The sequence below is a fragment of the Parus major genome, chromosome 10 (genome assembly GCF_001522545.3).
Source record: "Parus major isolate Abel chromosome 10, Parus_major1.1, whole genome shotgun sequence".
NCBI classification, from domain to species: domain Eukaryota; kingdom Metazoa; phylum Chordata; class Aves; order Passeriformes; family Paridae; genus Parus; species Parus major.
In genome coordinates this window covers 735293-756916 of record NC_031779.1, presented here as the reverse complement: position 1 = coordinate 756916, position 21624 = coordinate 735293, and the positions used below count along the sequence as shown (strand labels likewise).

The window sequence follows — 21624 nt, the reverse complement described above, 5'->3', positions numbered from 1 at the left end:
ACGAGTTTGGGGATTTTGAAATGTGTTTACTGCTGTTTCCTCCAACCCCATGCTCAAATAATTTTGATTTTTGTAACACCTGAAGACCTTTAGGGACAGGTCTTAAGTTTTCTGAAGTCAACTAATAAGTCCATCCTAGCAGTCCTTCCTGGCACAGTTAATGAACTTGGTGTTCCACATCTTACCCCCATCAGGTTGTGTGGCCATCCCATTTATCTGTCATGGTAGATGGTAAAGTCAGGTATGGAAATGTATCCCAAGGATGCACGTGGGGATCCTGACTTGGCAAACCCATTGGCTTTGCCTGTTTGACCTCCAGGCATGTGAATTTTTGAGGAGATCAGGAAAACAGAGGAGGGAGGATGATGGAAAAGCCTGATCCATCTCTTTTTGGAAAATCTCAAGAGATGGATCAACCTTTTCCATCATCCCTCTTCCATTTCTGTGATTCAGTTGACAGCATCAGCCCCAGAGCATTTCAGTGCAAGAAGAACACAGAGGAGGTGCCATTTCCAGTCTCAGGGTGTATCTGTGTCCAATAGCTCGGAGCAACTCATGGATTATAATCTGAGTTGATCTCTTGGGGTTGGGGGAGGTTTTAATGTTTCACAGATGTAGATATGGCACCTTCCATTTTAAAGGCTCCATTATTTTTATTTGAGTGGATCTAACGCAGACTTGGCCCCTGGAAACTGCAAATCCAACATGCTTTTGACTTGGTAGTTCTGAGAAGTGCTACTCAATTCATATGAATTACTGTTTCTCCAGTAATGGGACTTTTGGGATAATTAAACACTCCTTTTCTCCATTGCAGTATGTAAATATGCTTGTCACAAGAAGTGCTGTCTTAAAACCACGACCAAGTGCTCCAAAAAGGTAAATGTCTCTCATTGCTTTGCTTTCATTAAATGCCTTGAGACAAAGATCCCAAGTTTGTATAAAAATTATTGGAGGGGCAAAGCTGGATAGAATGCTGGAAGTAACCCTCCTTTCAGCAGGAGCTTAGACAGAGATCCCCAGAGGTCTCTCCAGCCACAGTTTTGTAGATATTTTGGGAAGTGCATTTTGAGTGATGAGTCACTGTAGATCTGCCCAGTCATGCAGCAGATGTTGCAGTGTCACTCCCTGCCTTTTAACCACATGGAATAATAGGAATTTCCCTAGCTTTGTAGCTTTTAATGACTTCAAAATGTGCGGTTATTCTTGGAAATACAGACTTTTTCTCACACTGACAGTCTTTGCTTGCTGTGCCAGGAAGGGCAGGTGGAAGATGTTCACTGCCCTCTTTAGAGGGGAATTGAATATTGTTTACTGGATTTAAGGGTATGAGGAACAGGGAATGAGTGGAGCAGGTTATTCCATCTAACAATCAAGCATCAAGGTTCAGTGGGGTTTTTTAAAATAGCTTATTTTCTGCCCAAAAGAAGGAAATAGAGTCAGGATGATAATGAGTGGAAAGTTTTATCAGCTCCCTGGGAGGCTTCTCAGGGGAGAACAACCTCCACACTACACAGCCCCCAGAAGGCTGCATGAGTCCATTATTCCCAAGGAATAATCTGAAAATATACATTGAAGATGTGTGTGTGTATATGACTATATTTGTATTTTGAATATATATAGAATTTTTGCTGCACTCTTTCCCTTTCTGGCACTATCTCTGCAAGAGCTGGGAATGCCTCATAAGAGTTTGTTCTCTAAAATTTGGGAAGTTCATTGAGATCCCTGATTAATTTTTTAGAATATTCTTGGAGCCACCTTCTTTATTGTGATTTCTCTGCACAAGGAAGGTTTTGTGCTGCACCCAAGGAAGAGAGTTCACTATGTCTTCATGGGCAGCTTTGCACTGGGCAGTTAGAAGTTCTCTAGGAAGGCTCCAGTTTCTCTGTGTGTGGTGAATTTGTGTTTTTAGGGCTGTTCTCAGTGACAGGGAGTGACAAACCATCAGTCATGAGAAAGAAACAACACGGGAACCTTCCACATATCTGCTCCTAAGGTTTGCAGGATCAATGAAAGAATGACATTGAGTGGGAAGAAGAAAAATGCAGGATTGTGAAGGGAGGCACTGCCTTGCTGACGGTGGAGTTGCATCTCACCTTTCTTTGGCTAGGGATGAGAATTTGGGGCATTATTTTAGTGGATCTTTTGACTTTTCCCATCCAGTATCTCCTGTGCAGGAGGACTTTCTTCACATTTGAATTTACCAGATACCAACTCTCCAGTGAGTGTTTGCAGCTGGCAGAAGGGTCCTTCCTGACAGGTGTAGATGGATCTTTTCATGTTCTTTTTTTGGCATCTTGTTTGTTCACTGGTATTTTGTAACTGTTAATGCTTCAAGTTGATCTAAGCACCCAAGATTCAGATTTGCCTATTCTGCTTTGTGCATCTTTGGGAGGTGAAATCATCCTTGGAGATGGTGCCAGAGGGGCAGGAGGTAGAGGAGGACCATGCCCAGGTGTGTTGGCTCAGTCAGGCTGGGAACATAGTACAGTGGGGTAGTTAAAGAAAGAAAATCCAAACTTTTTGCCTTCAGGTGCATGTCCAGAGACCGGGTTAGCATTGCAAAGTCTGTGTCCTTTCCTGTCCTCCTTCCTTAGACTCACGCATCTCCTGGATCAGCTGAAGGACTCTGAATAATCGGATCCAAAGCTGCCCCAGCATTGCATCACAGAAGGATTTTAATCCCTTTTTCCCTTTTCCTGTGCAGCACGACCCTGAGCTCTCACCGCGGCAGTTCGGCGTGGAGCTGTCCCGGCTGACCAGTGAGGAACGGGCGGTGCCGCTGCTGGTGGAGAAACTCATCAACTACATCGAAATGCATGGGCTGTACACAGAGGGCATCTACAGGAAATCAGGATCCACCAACAAGATCAAGGAGCTGCGGCAAGGCCTTGATACAGGTAAGAGGAGGGGGGAAAAGATCCTACATGGGGAGGAAAATCTCTGCAGCAGCAAAGTTGGATGGGAGGAAGGTGGAATGCTTCAGCATTCCTGACTCTGGGCTGTGCAAGGAATTATTTCACATTAGCGGCCATAACTCAGGTCATCAATTCATGTTTTTTTGGGAGCAATCCACAGAATAAAAGTCATTCTAATTGAGGGAAAGTGCTGCCTTACTTACACCCTAGCAATCAGTGAGAAAAGAAATCCTGGTCCCACCTGAAGTTATTTGCCCTGAAAAATGTATTTCTCTCTAATTTTACCATGTGGAGCTGAAATCTGGTGCTGAATTTTTTGCCATTAAAGGCACGTAAACATTTTTTATTTTAGAGTACTTTATGATAGAACAGTTTGGGTTGGAAGAGACCTTTAAAGGTCACCTTGTCCAGCCTTGGGCTTCGCATTGATCATTGTCTCTCATTCTTTTCCTTCTTGCTTCATCTGGTGCCGAACTCAGACATTGATAACGTGAATTTAGATGACTACAACATCCACGTCATTGCCAGCGTGTTCAAGCAGTGGCTCCGAGATCTGCCCAACCCCCTCATGACCTTTGAGCTCTACGAGGAGTTCCTGCGGGTGATGGGTGAGGAGCTTCCCTCACTATCCCATTCCCCTGCTGGAGGGAGATAGTGGCTACTTTCAGTGCCAAACTTTTCTTTGAGGCCTAACCAGCTGGTTTTGCCAAATTGTATTTACCTGGTTTCAAAGTCTGATTTTTTGGCTATAAAGGGTTTTTTTATGCAAAACCTCAGGCAATTTGGTCTTAATTTGGCAGCTTTTGCATCATGGTTCAGCTAATTTCAGCCCCAAAATTCCATCTTTTAAGTAGTAAAATGAAGAGGTACCGTTTTAAATAGGAGGAAGAAGTAGAAGCTGCCCCTAAACACTGGTGGTTTCTCCACAGGCCTCCAGGAGAGGAAGGAGACAGTGCGTGGGGTGTACTCAGTCATCGACCAGCTCTCCCGCACCCACCTCAACACCCTGGAGCGCCTCATCTTCCACCTGGTCAGGTATGCTGGGCCTGGGCAGCTTTAGGCAGAGGCAGGATGGTCAGGCATCCTTCCCACCAGAATAGCTGAGCCTTTTGCATCTGCCATGTCTCCCAGGAGGTGGCCATAGAGCTGTTTCTCCAGGAGATGTGTTGATGAATGGCCTCTGCTGTGCTCTGGACACTTGTGGTTCCTACAGCTCTGTGGTGCCTCTCACCACTGCAGGGACAGGTTTTTGGGTGGAAAGGGCTGGTTGTTGTCTTGGGAATATCTGAGATGTCTTGAGGTTTGTTTTTCTCCCTCAAAGCAAGATTGCACCATAGACATATCTCCTCTCTTCATCCATGACCATGTGCAAGAGGTGCAGTGGAGGTGCCTTCACCTCTGACTTCTCTCTTAATCCCTATTTTTTCAGGATTGCCCTCCAAGAAGAGACCAACCGCATGTCAGCCAACGCCTTGGCCATTGTGTTTGCTCCCTGCATCCTCCGCTGCCCCGACACGACAGACCCACTACAGAGCGTTCAGGACATCAGCAAAACCACCACGTAAGAGCCTGGGGCCGGGTGAGCCAGCTCCACCACATCACTGTTCACATCTTGCTAAAACCTAAGATGGTTAAATGGCTCATAAATGGAGAGCTTTGGCATGAAGTGATAAACACATAGTCATTTATTCATCTAAATGCAAATAAATGCATCTGCGTGAAGATATTTCAAATTCTCTCGATCCCCAAAGAGGTTGTTAAATGAGGATTTTTAAGTGATGGAGGATCCCCAAGAGTGGATAAGCTTCTGTTCCTGCCTGGCAGGAAAAGGTGGAGCTATTGCTGACATAGTTTATAGTTAATGTAGTTCATTTTTGGCAAGCAGGTCTTGATTCTTACTCGATTTTGGCTTTTTTACTGAAGGAGGTGAGTTGTTTGGTCCGCAGCAAGAGTAATATGACAGTACTTAGATTTATTTATGGTGTTTGTCATAATTGAAAAGGTTTTACAGAGAAAAAGTGAAGCACTAGCCCAGATTCAGTTTGGCTCTTACTAAATAGGTTTTAAAATACATACTGGAGTCAATTATAATAATGAAAACCCTCCAGTGAAGGGCTGGGTTTCTGAAAGAGGTGATTTTACCTCCAATAAGTATTAAAATTGTTGAAGACCAGGACATTTTTGGAGACCCAGCTGGCAGGAACACCTGTCCTTTAACAGGATTTCATTGTAGCTACTCACTCTTCAGCTCCAGCACATCCTCTTATTTTGTTACAAGGAAAGGAATATTATTTTCCCCTAACACCCTCCTGACAACATTAAACAGTTGGCTCAGTTACACAAGCTGCTGCACAGTTACTGTGTGAGCTGGAATCAGCCTGCCTTCTCCAGGTTTGTATTCCACTACTCCCTTTTCCATGGGGGGTGAATTTCTCTAAATGGTGGGATCCTTGGTGATCTTTAGTATCTGTTCCTCAGTCCATCCCTAGCCCATGATCACTCTTTTTAGGAGAATTCTCACCACCCTCTGGCATCCAGCTGGAGCTTTCTCCTCTGTGTTCTTTCATCAGGGCACATCTCCAAATTAAACTTTTCCTTGTAATAAAATGAGAAGATGCACTGGAACTGAGGGAGAAGCTACCAGGAGATCCTGTTGAAGGACGAGCCAAGACAAGACAGAGCAGCTTCCTCCTCCCATTTTGTCTTCTTTTGGGTTTTTTTCTCCCTTAGTTGCGTGGAATTAATTGTCATCGAGCAGATGAACAAGTACAAGGCTCGTCTCAAGGACATCAACAGCCTGGAGTTCGCAGAGAACAAAGCCAAGAGCCGCCTCTCCTTGATCCGCCGATCTATGGTGAGATGCCAAAGCCCTCTTTGTCCCCTCCTGTCTTCTTGCCCCTGAAGCCACCCCACCTTATCTTCTCCTGCTTATCCCAGCCTCCCAAACCTCTCGCAAACTCCCACACCATCTCCACCAGGACAGGGACCCTCAGCTCCATGGTGGCTCCTCAGGGAGTCGTACCAAAGCACAAGGAGGTGGGAACAGCCCATGGAAATGTTGTCACTTCTGCTCAGATGTTCCTGATCAGCATGTCCACCTTCATTTGAGCTTGTTTGGTCCTGAGTTGAGTCAAGCCTTTCAGTGACCAGCTCAACATCACCCCATGGGTGACCTGGACCATTGTTTTTTGTGCTCAGTCACATTATCTGAACCCAAAATGAGTTCTCCAAAGGCTCTCCCTGCTCCCGCACTGCCTTTTTGGGAGCCTCAAACCCATCTCATTGAGCTTCCATGCTTGCAGGGGGCTGGCAGGCTGCAGATGCCCCTGTGCTTGGCTTGTTGGGCTGCGGGAGAGGGATGGACCTGGCACAGCACAGGCTTGGGCTGAGGAGCTGAGCTGCCCCTCTTCTTGGACCTGCCCCCTGTGATCCTCAGGAGCACATTGCTTCTGCTTTTTGAGGATGAAATCCAAGCAGGGGCTGCCCAAGATTGTGGAGCTGGTGCTGCAGAGCTGCCCCACTCATCTCAGTTAACCGAAAAAACCTCAAACTGAGCAAAGCGGGTTTTTGGAGGGGCGGCGGCATGTGCACTCTAACCTTCTGCTTTCCTTTTCATCTCCTCTCTAATCCAGAAGCCCGTACTAATTGCAGTTAGATTTATGAGCATAACCCGCAGTTCAATCCCGGTATGTATCAACGGCAGCTGCCGCGTCCCTCGTTGTGTGTCACCGTCGCTCATTCCAGCTCTGTCCCACCGGCCATTGTCTGTGACCTGCCCGGTCCCGCCGCTCCTCCTCGGAGCCGCCGTTCCTCCAGCAGGGCACAGCAGTTTGGGGCTGGCGCTCGGCCGTCCCTGCACGCAGCTCCTCAGAGATACGCTTCCCAGCCCTTTTCCCTTCCTACTTACTTTCATTTTCTGTTTTATTTCCTTTTTCCATCCTGTGCTTCCCTCTTTTTTACTTTGCTTGACTCATCCCTTCCCTTCCTACCTCAATTTCTCCTCGCTCAGGATGCATTTCAGCATCAAGTTGCTTTCACAGCGCTGCGGTTTCTGAAGATGGTGAATAAAACCCTCAGCTTGGATGCCTTGGAGATCGATCACAAGGCATCCGAAGGTCTCCTTCTCCTTGGAGGAGGAGCACCACCACCCTGAATACAAGCTCAGGACACCCAGGTTTGAATGAGGAAGAGACCAGCAAGCCCTGTATTCCCCAACTCCATCCCAGCTTGAGTTTGAGTTCTGGGAGATCCTGACAGGCAAGAAAAGCACCTGCAGGAAATTGGGAATGCTGATAGGGCTGTTTCCTTTCCTAATAGGCTCAGCCCATGTTGAAAGTTCCCTCAGGTTCCCCCCATTCTTCCACATCCATGAGTGTCAGGAGGTGGAGAAGAGCAAAATTTGAGCTCTGCTCACCTGAGCATGGAATTTCTCAGGGGCTTAAGTCCACAAGCCAGTGGAATCTTTGGGATCCTGGGGCTCTTGGCTAATAGGATTCAGGGAGCTGTGCTTCAGCTCAGCAGCCCACGTGAAAAGTGTCATCCAGAAGAACACCAGGCACAGCAGAGGCTTTGCTGACAAAGAGGGATCTCTGAGATGTGGCATTAAAAGATGAAAGGGCTAAAATGGAGGAAATCTGGCTTTTAAAGGAAAAGAGGAGGGATCCTTTATCCTGAAAATCTGCTCTGCGCACATGGGTTGTCAGGAAGACCCAGGAATGCTACAGTTGCAGGGGTTGAATAGGAGGAGCAAAACTGAGCTGCAACAAGCTCTTCAACCCCAAGGAGATGAACATTCTTCCTGGGTGATGGTCGTCAAGGGAGGGCAGCAAGTGATGGATATCTCCTAGTTCTAGTCATGTCAGGATCTGAGATGTAGACGAGATGTCTGGTCATGATAACGGTTAAGATAAAAGCCGTTTAATCTCTGCCATGTCCCTCATCTCCAAGAATCCCTTTTCTTCTGCTCCACAGAGCAGATCTGTAGAGCTGGTCTTCAGAAGGTTAAAACAGTTGCATGTATATCTCTCCACCTGTACCACCACATGCATCCTTTTCCATTTTCAGTTTCAGTATTAAAAAAATGAGATAGTTCTTCAGAGCTGCATTAGATCAGAGAGAGTTCAGCTGTGGGCACGGAGATCCACATTGATTGTCTTACAGTGGACCACTGGAGGTGGTCCTGGTTTCTGGATCTCCTGTACATGAGACATGGCAGGGCATGGACAACATCATTAGCTGGGAGTTCATGTTTGCTGAAGGGGTCAGTGAGACCCTTGTGATGCTCAGGAAATACCAGGGGTGGATGAGGGAAGGATGTGAGACTTGATCATAAAACGATAAAAGGATAAAACGAGAGCTGGATTCCCTGAAATCAAAGCCTCGATGATGCTCCCACTCAAAGCCACCATCAAGCTTCCCATCACACAGGCTGTGGGCTTTGTGGGAATCCATCCTGCTCCCAGCGGGGCTTGCTTGGACCTGGACCAAGTTGCACTTGGTCCATCAGCATCATCCTCACCACTGCCTTCCTCACAGCCTCCATCCCCAGCCCCTCCAACATGCTGAGTCCTTCTGGTACTTCTCCCAGCCTGAGGTTTTGGAGGGTCCGGGGTGCATCCGGCAGCGGCACACTGAGGACCAATATCTGGGCCTTCTTCTTCACTCCTTGGGAGAGCAGTATGGTCGGTACCTGAGTGTTTGCCACATCACCTTGGCTGCTGCTGGTGACACCGTTGTCTCTCTTCAGGGCAAAGGACGCGTGCGGCGCGGCGCCTTCCCCAGCCCGGCATCCCCTGTCACCGGGCGCCTGCCCTCAGTGACCGACATCCCTGAGGACACCATGAGCAGCGAGGAGGCCATGGAGATGGAGGTGACAGAGCAGCAGCAGGTGGCCATGCAGCAGGAGGAGAAGGTGCTGACTGAGCAGATCGAGAGCCTGCAGAAGGAAAAGTGAGTGTGACAAGGGTTCAAGCCGCGTCCCCAGCCTCTGGATGTCGCTTGACATCACACAACTCCACCCCTCTGTGATCTCTCGGTGCATCCCTTTCTTCTGTCCTGTTTTTGGCCCCGTTGGGTCAATGGGGCTGGGTTGGCTTTGCAGGGAGGAGCTGACATTCGAGATGCTGACACTGGAGCCCCGTGCCTCCGACGACGAAACCCTGGAGTCCGAAGCCTCCATTGGCACAGCTGACAGCTCCGAAAATCTGAACTTCGACTCCGAAGGAGCCATCTCCGATCGCTCGGGTAAATCCAGGTGTTCTTGGGTTTACGATGGAGCGGTTTGGGTTGGAAGGGACCTTCAAAGATCAAGAAGTCCATCTCCCTGCCAAGGGCAGGCACACCTCCCACCATGCTTTTCTGTCACTTTGGGTAGGGTTATTTGGGATTTTCAAGTTTATTTTAAGTTGACAGTTTAAATGTGTGCAGAGAGGGGGTTAAGGGTTCAAGCACGTGGCCCTGGGGGGATGGGTGGCAGCAGCCAGTGTTGGTAAGGAGGTGAAAATTCTTCCAGCACTGCAGCATCATCTGGGCTGATGCTGCCCCCACTGAGATGCTGGGAATGTCTCCTGGTTTCAATGACGTGTCCCCAGGGAGCAGGGTGGTTGGATTCTGGGTGGTGTCCGTGTATTGACCATCCGTGGTCCTTCTGCCCCTGCAGAGAGAAGTGTAGCACTTACCTCCCTGCGCCCCACCAAGGCCGAGGGGCCAAGCCGGCTGCGACGGCACCCCAGGATGCGGCTGGAGCCAGCAGAGCCAAGTGACACCCCCGTCTCCTCCTCCTCCTCCTCCTCCCAGTCATCCACCTCCTGCTTGCCCCACCTGCCCCGGAAGCGCTTCCAGATGTACTCCAAATCTCCTTTCTACCGAGCGGGGGGACACGGCGAGGCCCCCGAGAGCCGGGCGAGCCCTGAGGGCCTGGCGGGGCCTCTCCGTTACCCCGAGGACCGGCCGCAGTTCACCACACGCGGGACCTTCAACCCGGAGAAAGGCAAACAGAAACTGAAGAGTGTGAAAACTTCCCCCCCAAAAACCAAAGAGCCCCCGGACGGGGGGCCTGGAGGGGGACGCAAGAGGAACCCTGAGGCTGATTGTGCCGCCACCCAACCCCTCGTCCTCCTGGGGAGCAACGAGTTCATGGTCTGAGATGTTCCACCCCAAGGCCACGTCCGCGCCGGGGCGTCCTCCCCATTGGCAGTGCTCTGCTGGCTTCCTCGCTAATGCCAGGAGATGAATTCTTAGTTTAAAAGGCCAGGAGGGGAGGGTTTGAATGGTAGCCTTAATGATTTATGGGGGTTAAGACCTTCAGGTGGCCGGGGGGTGGACGGGGATGGGAGGCACTGGCCGGCTCCTGGCCCTTCCCCTTGGAGCATCCCACGTCTCAGAGCATCCGCCGCCAAATCCTTGTGCCGAATCACCATCGCCTGTTGGTAGGAGCAAACCAAGCCTAAGAATCCCACGGGAGCATCCCGAGCCGGCTCCACTGCAGCCAAGCCCTCCCTGCTTTAATCACCTCATCCACGCCAACGCCGAGTGCATGGAAAAGTGTTAAAACCTGCCAAAAATCACCTTTTCCCTTTGTTTTTTTTATTTTTTAACAAGACCTATCCACCTTCCCTCTTTTTTTTTTTTTTCAGAGACCATCAGTATTAAAAATAATAATAATTAATAATAATCGAGGACTACTTGAAGCGATATTTGTTTATATGCTGGTTCCTGGAGTTTCCTGTAAATATATATTTTTTTAATTTCTTTTTAAAATATTTTTCCCCAGACAGAATGTCTTTTTTTTTTTTTTTTTTTTTTTTTACTGTTATTATTATTGTTATTATAATTTTTGGGCTGGAGAGGAGGGGAGCAATTGGCTGAGCCATCCTTGGTGTCACCACTGGTGTCACCAGCCATCATTCAATAAAATATGGAGTTTCAATTTCAGCAAGAAATCCCTGGAGGTGTAATTAGCCTATCATAACCTATCATAGGACTAATCAACGATGCTTGTTAATGACTCAGCTTGTAATCCCTCTCCGGTCATCTCATCACATTTGGTGGCACCTGGAGAAGCTCTGAGTACCAGAAAACCTCTGGAAAGGCAAAATTAGGAGTCCCAGGGCACTAATTAGATTTATAAAGGTTGGATCTGTCCTCCCAGGTGGGCTGGGCTGGGGCTTGTCCTTTCCCTAAATGCCATCAAAAATGGGGAAAATAGAAAAAATGGAGTTTTCCTGAGTATTTCGTCTTTTCCTGGCAGGCCTGGGTTTGTCCAAGCTCCTCGGTCCCCTCTCCCCCGCCCATTCCAGGCATGTTTTATTTATTTGGGTTATTTTTTATTAGATATTTGAAATCTGACCTTTTTTTTCATATTATCTTTAATTTTTTTTCCAATGGGTGAAGTGACAGATGCCACAGGGAAAGTGGGAACAGCATCAGCCCCGGTGCTGCATTCTGGGAGTGGAGCAAGGCCGAGTCAATCACCCCCATCCATGGGGGAAAACGGGATTTTCCCAGCCCCAGAGGGAAAAGCAGGGCTTTGGGGACCAACCCAGATACACTGGGAATGGGGATGGTGACCATGAAAGAGGAAACTCCTGGGGAGCCACCCCAAATTCTCTGGGAGCTGGGATTGCCAGGAGCATCCGAGTGCCTGGTGCCAAACCAGCCTTTTGAGCCTCCTGAACGAAAAACCCCTGAACTGCCTGGGGACCACTGAAGGGTCCAGCCTCATCCTCAGTTTTCTCATCCCTGTGGGATCAGAGCAGGGACGTCAGATCTGGTTTGGGCAAATAGATATATATATATATACATATATACACACATATATATACACATATATATACATATATATATACATATATGTGTGTGTGTATATGTATATATCTATCTGTGTATATATATATGTATCTAATTTCTTTTGGAATATATTTATTTTCCTTATATATTTAATCTCTATATAAGGAAAATATATTTAAGTGATATTTATATATATAAAGAACATATATAATAACATATATATTCTATATATAAAGAAAATATACACACAAAAGAAGAGATATCTCTATAATTAAAAATACATAAAAGAATATTAAGAATAAATACATTTATGTATTTTCTATTTCTTATATATAGTACATATTTATATATAAATATATAAGATATTCTATATATAAAGAATACTTCTTTATGTATATATGCTTATATATTTATATATAAGGAGTATGTATATTTAAAGGAGATATGTACTATATATAAAAAATATTTATTACTTTATATATATTTTAATGTATTTCTTATCTATGTAGAAACATATTTAATGTTATATGATTTAAACATATTTAATATATGTTTAATATGTATATTTATATATGTTTCTTCACATACATTTATATATTTCTTTATATAAAGAGTGTATTTCTCTGTAAAGAAATATATAAAGGAAATATATAGTATATATAAAGAAATCTATTTTCTCTCTATTTCTTCACATATATAAAAATTATGGAATATGAGGAGAACATGTAAAGAAAATAGACTTGTTGACATAGGGAAATCTATGGAATATATATAGAATATATAGAAAATATGTTTCTTTATATATATATATAATGTATTTGTGGTTCTATGTATAAAGAAAAACATATGTCAAAGAAATCTATACATACATATATATCTATATGTGTGTATGTATAGCATCCAGCTCTGGCAGGAGCTGAGCAGGACTGGAGGGACAATGGTTTGTTCCAGGGCCCCTTCCCCCGGCATCTCCTTCCCAGCCCTTCCCTGGCAGGATTTGGGGTCCCAGAGGGTTTTCCAGAGGGATGAATGTACTGACTACTGGAGGGCTGCGAGGGGAATTACTGTTATTTTTCATGGAAAGTTTTCTAAGTAATTTATAAAGTCGCTGCTTGTAAACTAAACAGAGTCTGTATGGAAGAGGATTTATTACCCCGCGTCGCCCGCGCCCGGAGCCGTGTACAAACTGACAAAAAAGGACAAATAAAAGTGTCATTCTGCAAAGGCCAGCAGTTCCCAGGGGCACATCCCGGCTGTCTGGGGCTTGTTCCGTTTCTTCCCCGGGGTTCTGAGGGTTTGCATTTTCCCGATCCCCACGCGGATGGAGCAGCTCCACGTCCCGATGCCGTGTGCATGGAGGAGCCGGGCTCTGGATCACTTCCCTTTGGGATGTTTAATGCTGCTTATTCACATCCTCCTTATTTATGTTCAGAGAATTTCTATTTCTCCTACTTGTTATTCACATTACTTTTATTTATGTATGTACAGATTATTTATATATTAATTTGTTTAATCAGATAATTTATATTTCATTTATATTTAGATAATTTCAATTCTTCTGTATTCAGAGTATTTCAGGTTATTTCTATGCAGATTAGCTTTAGGTAGACTTTATATTCAGACAATTTATTTACAACTTATTTCTATTTAGATTATTTCATTTTATTTCTGTCCACATAATTTAATTCAGATGACTTTCAGTGAGATTTATTACGTTTCTCTTATTTATATACAGTTTGTTTATTTGCCGTTTATTTCTATTTATGTTATTTCAGATGTTTTGGTTTTATTTTCTTTCTATTCAGATTATTTAATTAAGGAGATTTCAAAGCAGGTATTCCAATAATTTGCATGCATTTTATTTCTATTAAGATTACTTCATTTCATTTTATTTGTATTTGTACTATTTCATTCCCATTTTATACAGTCAGATTATTCATATCACCTACTTAACATAGTTTATTTTCAGTTAAATTCTATTTAGAGTATTTCAGTTTATTTAGTTTCATTATATTTCTGTTAAAATTATTTCATTCAGATTCTTTCCAATAGATTATTTCTAAACAGCTTATTTATATTTATCTTTTTTATATTCTGATAATTTCAGATTATTTATTGTATTATTTATTTTCATTTTATTTTTATTCCTGTTTTTCTAGTTATCTTACTTATATTGATTATTTAATTCAGATTATTTATACTAATTTTACTTATATATAGTTTCCATTCAAGGGAACTAATATTCAAGGTATTTACATTCAGACTATTTCTTTCTGCTGAGGTTGTTAACATTCAGCTGGTCCCCCCCATCCAAGGGGACCCAAGTCATTGGCACAGGGACTGTGGCTGCAAAAGTCTCTTTATTCCAAGTATAAAATGGGGACACAAGTGGGAGACCCCGGAACAGAGGGGCAAGGGTCTGTCACCGCATGTCACCCGAGGCTGGGCTCACCCCTGGCCAGTGTCAGCCCTGGGCTGGGATCAACCCGAGGATGTCCCCGGCTGGTGGCACCCCCAGGTGGCACCACCTTTGGCAAGTGTCACCCCTGGGCCGGTGTCACTCCCAGGCTGGCGCCACCCTTGGCTCTTGTCATCCCTGGCTGATGTCATGCCCCGGGCTGGCATCATCCTTCGGCAAGTGTCCCCCCAGACTGGTGGCCCCTGGATGGCAGCAGCTCCTCGTGGTGCCAACGTGCCTTTGCCGGGGTTCCTCCAGCGTTTGGGACACCATCAGTGCGGTGCTGCCGGGGCACTGGGCACTCGCTTGGGGACATCCCCCTTCCGCCGCCGGGGAAGGTGGCCCCTCCTCCCAGCTGCTGGCAGCGTTCCACAGTCCTGGACATTGCCCCAGAGATGGGACCATGGGCACCTTCCCACCCCAGGCTGAGGAGGCCCGGGGGGGGGTGGCAGGGTGCCAGCGCAGGGTGACAAGCCAGGTGACACCAGGGAAGGGGGCTCAGTTCTTGAACATGTCACACAGCAGCTTCTCCATGGGGGTGTTGCCGATGGTGCGGCGGAAGAAGAGCAGCTCCACACGCTCCGAGGAGATGAAGCGCAGCGCTGGGAGCAGCAGCAGCAGCTTCCCAAACCTGGGGGATGGAGTGGTGGCCATGGGTGGGTGTCCCACCCTGGCATCACCCGTGAGGACGTGGGGACAGCAGTACCTGACTGGTTGCCCAGGGTAGTGGGAACGGTTGTGCTGGCCCAGCATCACCTGTGATTGGTCCTGCAGGTTCTCCACCTGCTCCGGGTCCTTCAGGCCACGTGTCTCTGTGGGGACAAGGGGGTGACAAGCTGGGGAGGGCCACAGGGATGGCCAGTGGTGGGTGCTGGGGGTGGCCTCACCTGGTTTGAAGAGCACCACGGCCTTCATGCAGGCAAATTCTGTGGGGTCAACGGCCAATGCCTTGAAGCGGCCGAGGGTCTCCTGCAGCACCCGCACGTCCAGGGTGGCCGGCAGCAGCTTCCCAGGGGTTGGCTCAGGGACAGCCAGGAGTGGGCAGCTCTCCAGAGGCATGGACCACTGGATGGCACAGAGCAGGAACAGCTCACTCCACGCTTCCTCCAGCAGGATCACCTGGGGAGAGTGGGAGGGAACCCCAAAAGCTCTGTCACCCCCGAAGTCTCCAGGACCGGTAGCCACCACACCTGGTTGGGCTGACGAGCATCTGCAGGGGAACCCCAAGAATGGTGTGGAGATGCTCCAGCTACCCCAGCAGGCTGCTACACTTTTGGGGGCTCTTGTTACCCCATAGGCAGATCCCCAATTCCTCATGGAGATTGCCAGCCCTACCTGGTCGCGGAAGGGCAGGTTGGAGAAGACGGGCAGGTTCTTGGCCCATTTCACAGCCATGAAGAGGAGACGAGCTGAGGTCTCGTAGATGTTTTCGGGGCTGGCTGCCGGGTACGGCGCCACCTGGTACTCGCCAATCGCCCTCTCTGGCTCGCTGCCCGTCACATCCACCGTCTCATCAGCTACAGGGGTGGAAGAGGATGCTGGTTGTCACCACACCATGGGGACATCCGCCACCCACCCACCCCCCTCTCCAATGGCAGCTACCCACCATCCTCGGGCTCCAGCTTGGCGCAGGTTTCGGCTGTCATCAGGCTGGCCATGAAGCGATGGTTGGTAGGTGGTGTGGGTGCTCGGGGACCCGGGGTGACAGTAGCACTGGGACCACGAGGAGCCGGACAGGGTGATGGGGGGACCTCACATGTGGTGGCCACGTGCTCAGGGGGAAGCTCAGCATCCAGCTGGATGCTGTCCAGCTGGACCTGGGCTGTGCTGCGGGGCTGGCGCTCATTCTGCACAGCTGTACAGACAAGGTGGCATCAGCACCGGCCACTCCGCTGTCACCCCCTGCTATTTGTCACTGTGTGTCCCCCCCATCTTACCGTCCTTGTTCATGCCAGCCTGCAGGCACTTCTTGAGCCGGCAGGCCTGGCACTGGTTGCGGTGAGCCTTGTCCACCGGGCACAACCCCGTCCCCGCCTGGCACCTATGGGGAGAGGTGGCTGCAGCTCCTGAGGTGGCCCCTGTCCCCGACGAGGGTCCTCTCCCATAGGTACCATGTCTCCCCCCATGGGTTTCCTCCACCCAACAAGTGTCTCACCACTGTGGGCACCCAGTCCCCTAGAGGTGTCCTGTCCCCAGTAGGTGCCCTGTCCCCACTCCAAGGGGTGTCCCTACCCTGCTAGGTGCCTGTTCCCCCCACTCCTGCCCCACTGTGTCCATCCTCTGGATCCCTGTCCCAGTGAATGCTCTGCCTTGATGGGCGTTTTGGGCCCATCGGGGGTCTCCGGACACCCTCTCCACAGGTGCCTCCCCCCTGCATGCCGGTGCCCTGTGTGCTTTGAAGTCCCCCTGGGTCTCTGCCCCACCCATTGCCCATGCCCTGGGGTCCCTGGCCTGCTGAGTGTCCATCCCAGGTTGCCCTACCCCACTGAGTGCCTGCCTGCCCCCAAGCTCCCTGTCCCACTGGGTGTCCTTCTGCAGGGTCCCTGCCCCTCTGGCTGCTCCTCCCCCCATCCCCTGTCCTGTGGGGACTCCCGTGCCCATTCCCACCTGTAGATGAGCTTCCTGCGGACGCTGCGCTTGAAGAAGCCGCTGCAGCCGTTGCAGGCGTAGATGCCGTAGTGCTTCCCACTGCTGGTGTCCCCGCACACCTTGCACAGCAGCACCGGGCTCAGCTCCTTCCCGGGAGCCGGGGCCAGCCCTGTGGAAGTGGAACGTTCATATCTGGGTTGACTCCGGGCATCCCGATGTCCCTCGCATGACCCACCAGTCCCTGCTGCCCCCCTGCATCCTGGAGATGGGGTGGCTCCTGTCTCTGCTGGTTCAGCCCAGGGACATGAATGGGGACACCTCAGGGACTCCACGCGGGGTTCACCACCTTCCCACATGCCAGCACACAGAGTGATGCAGGATGGGCTCTCACAGGAATTTTGAAAAATAATAAAGGGATGAAATGGTGTTCTTAGGGAAGGGGACACCAGGCATCCCAGGAAGGGGACTGAGCATCCCAGAGAAGAGCTGCAATCAGGGATGGGACGTGTCCTGGAGAAGGGACAGCTCTGGGGACATGGGGCACCCCAGGCAAGAGTCACAAGAGGGAACTGTGGGGATCCTGGTGAAGTGCCAGGGTCCAAGGGTATCCAGGAGAGGGTTTTTACTGGGGACCTCAGGAATCCTGGAGAAGGAACACAAATGAGGACCGTGGATACCATGGAGAGGATCACGCTCTACAGGCATCCTGGCCTAGGGAAGGACCATGATGGGACTCAGCATCTTGGAAAAGGAGGACAGCTGAAGACCCCAGGCATCCTAGGGGACCATGATGAGGACCCTGGGCACCCAGGATAAGGACCATGAGGAGAAGCCCAGACATTCTGAAGGAGGGTGGCAATGAAGAACACAAACATCCCAAACAACGATGATGGGGGCACTGGGTGTCTTGGAGATGAACCATAACAGGGACTCCCAAGATATCTCAGAGAAGGACCACAATGGGGTCCAAAGGCATCCAGAAGAAAGCTGCGATGGTCCCAGGCATCTCAGAGAAAAACTGCAATGGAGGACCCCAAGTATGATGGTGGTTGACCACTATGGGGATTCCAAGTATCCAAGAGGAGAACCATGAAGAGGACCCCCAGGCATCTTAGGCAGCGACCAGAGTGGGGGCCCAGCCATCCCAGAGAAAAACCCACGTCCCTCCGTGTCGCACCCGGTCCAGTGGAACCACCTCTTACCCGTGGCACTCTCATCCAGCCCGGCGCTCACCACCGACCCCGCCGGGGACGCAGCCATCCCGCACCCGGCGTTCCCGACCTATCCCTGTCCCGTCCCTCTGGATCCCCGCGGAGGTTCTGGCCAGGCGCTGGGTGCTCCGGCAGCTCTGTGGCCAGCGGGGCTCTTGCCTTGCTCTCTTCAAGGCGGCTTAGCGGCGGGCGCTGTGTAAGCAGCCGCCTCTTTGTCACCCTCTTAATCTTTAGTGTCTGCGCGGGGCGGGGGGGATCAATCAGCCACGCGATGAAGAATTAAAAAGGTGCTGAGCCCCAGCCCTGTAACCCTAAACCCCGCGACACCCAAGCCACCCCCCCCGCGCGCCGCCGCTGGAGGTGTCACCCTGTCCGCGCCCCCCCAGCACTGCGAGCCCGAGATTGCGGCGGAGGTGGGAGATGGGGCTTGGGCTGGGGACCCCCCATATGTGTCGTCCTCCCCTTGGGACCCACCGGGTCCTGTAAGCGCATAAGCCCTTCACTAAGGCGGTTAGAGGGGAATAACGAAAAGTGGTAATTAAGGGGGGTAATTTCCCTGCCCCCAAGTAATTAATTATCGGCCCTGATGGCGAGGGAGGGGGGATGTTCGGTAGGGGTCCCGCTGTGCCTCAGCATCCCCTCTCGGGGACCGGGGCCTCCATGGATGATGGGGCTGCTGACACCGCAGAAGGTGGGGGCCAGGTGGCCCCCGGGGTTACGCAACCACCGCTAAACCCTGGCGGTGACAGGGCAGCACAATTTGGGATTTGTGGGCTTTAGCCGCTAAACCCCCACCCCTCCCCGCTCAGGGGGGCGGCGGGTGGCCACCGTCACGGACCCGCCTTGTCCCCAGCGATGGGCCAGGCTGAGGACAGGGGTTCCCGGCCTGCTGTGCCCCTTCCAGAGGGGCTCAGGGGTGTCGATGCCCTGAAGGCGTCCCAGGGGACAAGCACTGGCAGCGCGTCCCTGCTGAGGGCTGGCAGCAGTGACTCCAGCGGATCCGGGGGCTGGGGGTCATCCCTCCGGCATCCCTGACTGACTTGTGGCTGCATCCCCGCTGCCTGAAGCATTCCTGCATCCCCCTGCCTGCGGCATTGGCTCCATCCTCCTGCCTACAACCTGCTTCCATCCCTTTTGCCTGAAGCGTTTCTCCATTTCAGGTGTCTGCCGTGTGACTCAGCCTTGCCTGCACCATGGCTCCACGTTCCCATGAGCAGCAGCATTCCATCAGCCTTCTTGACTCTATGCGGCTCCACCATCCTTCCTGTCTGCACCATGACCCCATCCCTGCCTTCCCCACGGCTCCATACTCCCTGCCTGCAGCCCCCTCCCACCCCGGGACCCTCCGTTTCCCCAGGGTGCCCTGTCCCACCCTCAGCCCCCTGTCCTGACCCAGATCTCTGACCGCCACCATCTGCGGCAGCGGCCGCCTCCTCCTGCGGCAGAATTATGACGCTGGGCTAATGCGGCGGGAGCAAGCTGTCACCTCCCTGCCCGGCCCTTGGGTGCCCCCACACCTCTCACCCATGGGTGAAACACCCCCCAGTGCCCGACCCGGGGGTGCCAGGGACATCTGCATCCCAGAGGACCAGCCCTCCCATGGGGACACAGTGCCAGGGACAGCAGGGAGCGGCCAGCGTGGCGATACAACTGAGTCGGCTAATTTGCCTGTCCCCTCCTCGCCGTTGGGTAAAAGCCAGCTCTGGAGCAGGGATTTGGGAGGGGGATTAGCTGGGCCAACCATCTGCTGCTAGCCAATCATCAGCACCCCCAGGAAAGCCAATAATTACAAAAATATGGTTTCCCACCCCGTTTCTCCATTACACCCGGCTGGGTGCTGTCACTATGGTCGGCTCCCTACCGAGCAGCACCCTGTCCTCTTCCCGGGGATGAGGACTCCATGAGCACCCAACTGGGCACCCGTGGGAGCCCAACCCAGCCTGTTTTGGGTGTCACACGAGCAGGCCTGATGCCACGGCCGAAGGGCTGTGGGTGGTGGGTGGGGGTGAAGGAGCAAATGTTAAAGCCCGAGGCAGGGTCGTGACTCGGCTCGGTGACAGATGCTGGGGCAGATGCCATGGGATTACCCAGCCTAAAACCTCGGGATCTATCCCCCTTCCCCCCAGCAGGCAGAGAGCGTTTAATTACTAATTTACTAATTACCCAAAGATGCTGGTGATGGGCTTGGGACCTACGGTCAGGAGCCCCAGGGCTCCAGCCACCCTAATCCCACTGGCTGTGCGGAGCTGGTGGATGCGCCCTGGCCAGGGACAGCTTGGCCAGGGAAGCACCATTGCCTTGGCAGTCCCGCTTCTGTTGGTGATGGCACAGAGTGGTGGGGAATGGGACATGGCAGTGAGGACAAGGAGGAGACAATGGGAACAGCGATGGGAATCAGGAGGAGATATTGGGGACCAAGGGGAGACAGTGGGGTCCAGTCAGGTCTCCATGATGGAGATGAAGAGGAGCCAGTGGGGGAGGGAGGGGAGATGATGGAGACCAAGAGGTGACAAGGATCAGGAGGGGTTTATGGGAACAAGGAGGTGATGAGGACTGGGAGGCATTAATGATGATCAGGAGGGGACAATGGGAATGCCTTGATGGTGACCTGGAGACAAAGACAAATGTACAGAGCAAGAGGAGACAGCAGTGACCAGGAAGGGATGGTGGAGATCATGAGGGGATGCAGTAGGGGTGTGTCTCCCTGAGAATCAGGCCTTTTGATATTGTTTTCATAATTTCCAGCCATTTTCCCAAGAAAGTAACTATAAACATAGGTGTTTATACATGCCATTAAAGACATGCCTTTTGATGGATGCCTCTCATGGCCAGTGTGGTTGGGAAGGCGGTGACCTGACTATCCAATCCCTGGTCGTTGTCAAAAACGTACAAATACTGAAAGAACAAATAAACTTCTTTCTTCACCACACTTCGAGCTGCATCCGTGTGAATCATTTAATGTCCGACAGTGACAGGGGTGGATGGAGATCATGAGGGGATGGTAAGGACCAAGATGAGATAATGGGGACTGGGAGGGAAGGATGTGAATGAGAAGGGTGTGATGGATATATTGGACAAGACAACAGAGACAAGGTGATGGTGGAGATCAGAAGGGAACAAGACCAACAAGAAGATGACATGAAGTTCTGGGAGTGTGGCTGTGGGACTGGAGGTGGCTGGGAAGGGTTAATGTGTGTCCGCCTGCACTGAGCTGGGTCCAGGCCAGGCTCGGGTTTCACCTGTAATTAGCTCTTGTTTATTGAAGGCTCCTTGATAAATGATTCTTTTGGAGGTTGCCCGATGACAGAGGGTGACAGTCACCCACCTGAGCCCTACTAAAGCCTTCACTGACCCCTGGCACCAGGATTAAAGTTTAATGTGACTCTGGAGCTGACCCCGAACATGCACCATTCTGGGGCAACAGGGCTGAGGACATGGTGGCCATCCCTAGGATGTGGGGCTGGGTACAGGCTGATGGCCTCCCAGGGCCAGAGGATTTTGGCACCAAGAAGTGATTTGTCATAAGCCTGGTGGTCACTGGTTACCAAGACATTGTGGCCACGGGGCTGTTCCACGACTCCTTTGGGGTCACCCAAGAGGTTTGTGGATGAAATGTCACACCAGGTTGGGTTTGTCCCCCTGGGACTGGCCCTACAGAATGGGC

At 50.5% G+C, this 21624-nt stretch overlaps 2 protein-coding genes across 13 annotated transcripts in view; one reads left to right on the top strand and one right to left on the bottom strand.

The window, feature by feature from the left end:
• MYO9A (myosin IXA) overlaps positions 1-11166 on the top strand; it is a 171949-nt gene extending 160783 nt beyond the window's left edge. For 9 of the 12 annotated variants that reach the window (XM_015639046.3, XM_015639048.3, XM_015639051.3 and 6 more), the window contains 10 exons: positions 815-876; positions 2705-2897; positions 3395-3523; positions 3845-3950; positions 4345-4476; positions 5646-5769; positions 6548-6601; positions 8662-8864; positions 9016-9158; positions 9574-11166. In XM_015639046.3, the coding sequence (XP_015494532.1) occupies positions 815-876; positions 2705-2897; positions 3395-3523; positions 3845-3950; positions 4345-4476; positions 5646-5769; positions 6548-6601; positions 8662-8864; positions 9016-9158; positions 9574-10058 (1631 nt within the window). In that variant the 3' untranslated portion in view covers positions 10059-11166. The remainder of the gene's footprint in view (positions 1-814; positions 877-2704; positions 2898-3394; positions 3524-3844; positions 3951-4344; positions 4477-5645; positions 5770-6547; positions 6602-8661; positions 8865-9015; positions 9159-9573) is intronic. The other 3 variants (XM_015639044.3, XM_015639045.3, XM_015639043.3) reach the window with 1 other exon arrangement.
• A 3466-nt stretch (positions 11167-14632) lies between these two features.
• On the bottom strand, positions 14633-18009 carry NR2E3 (nuclear receptor subfamily 2 group E member 3). Its single transcript, XM_015638539.1, has 8 exons — positions 17952-18009; positions 16768-16918; positions 16098-16201; positions 15767-16015; positions 15496-15677; positions 15048-15279; positions 14867-14972; positions 14633-14791 (listed from the first exon to the last, which is right to left on the bottom strand). The coding sequence occupies exons 1-8, from the start codon at positions 18007-18009 to the stop codon at positions 14659-14661; spliced, it is 1215 nt and encodes a 404-aa protein (XP_015494025.1). The 3' UTR covers positions 14633-14658.
• Between the last annotated feature and the right edge of the window lie 3615 nt (positions 18010-21624).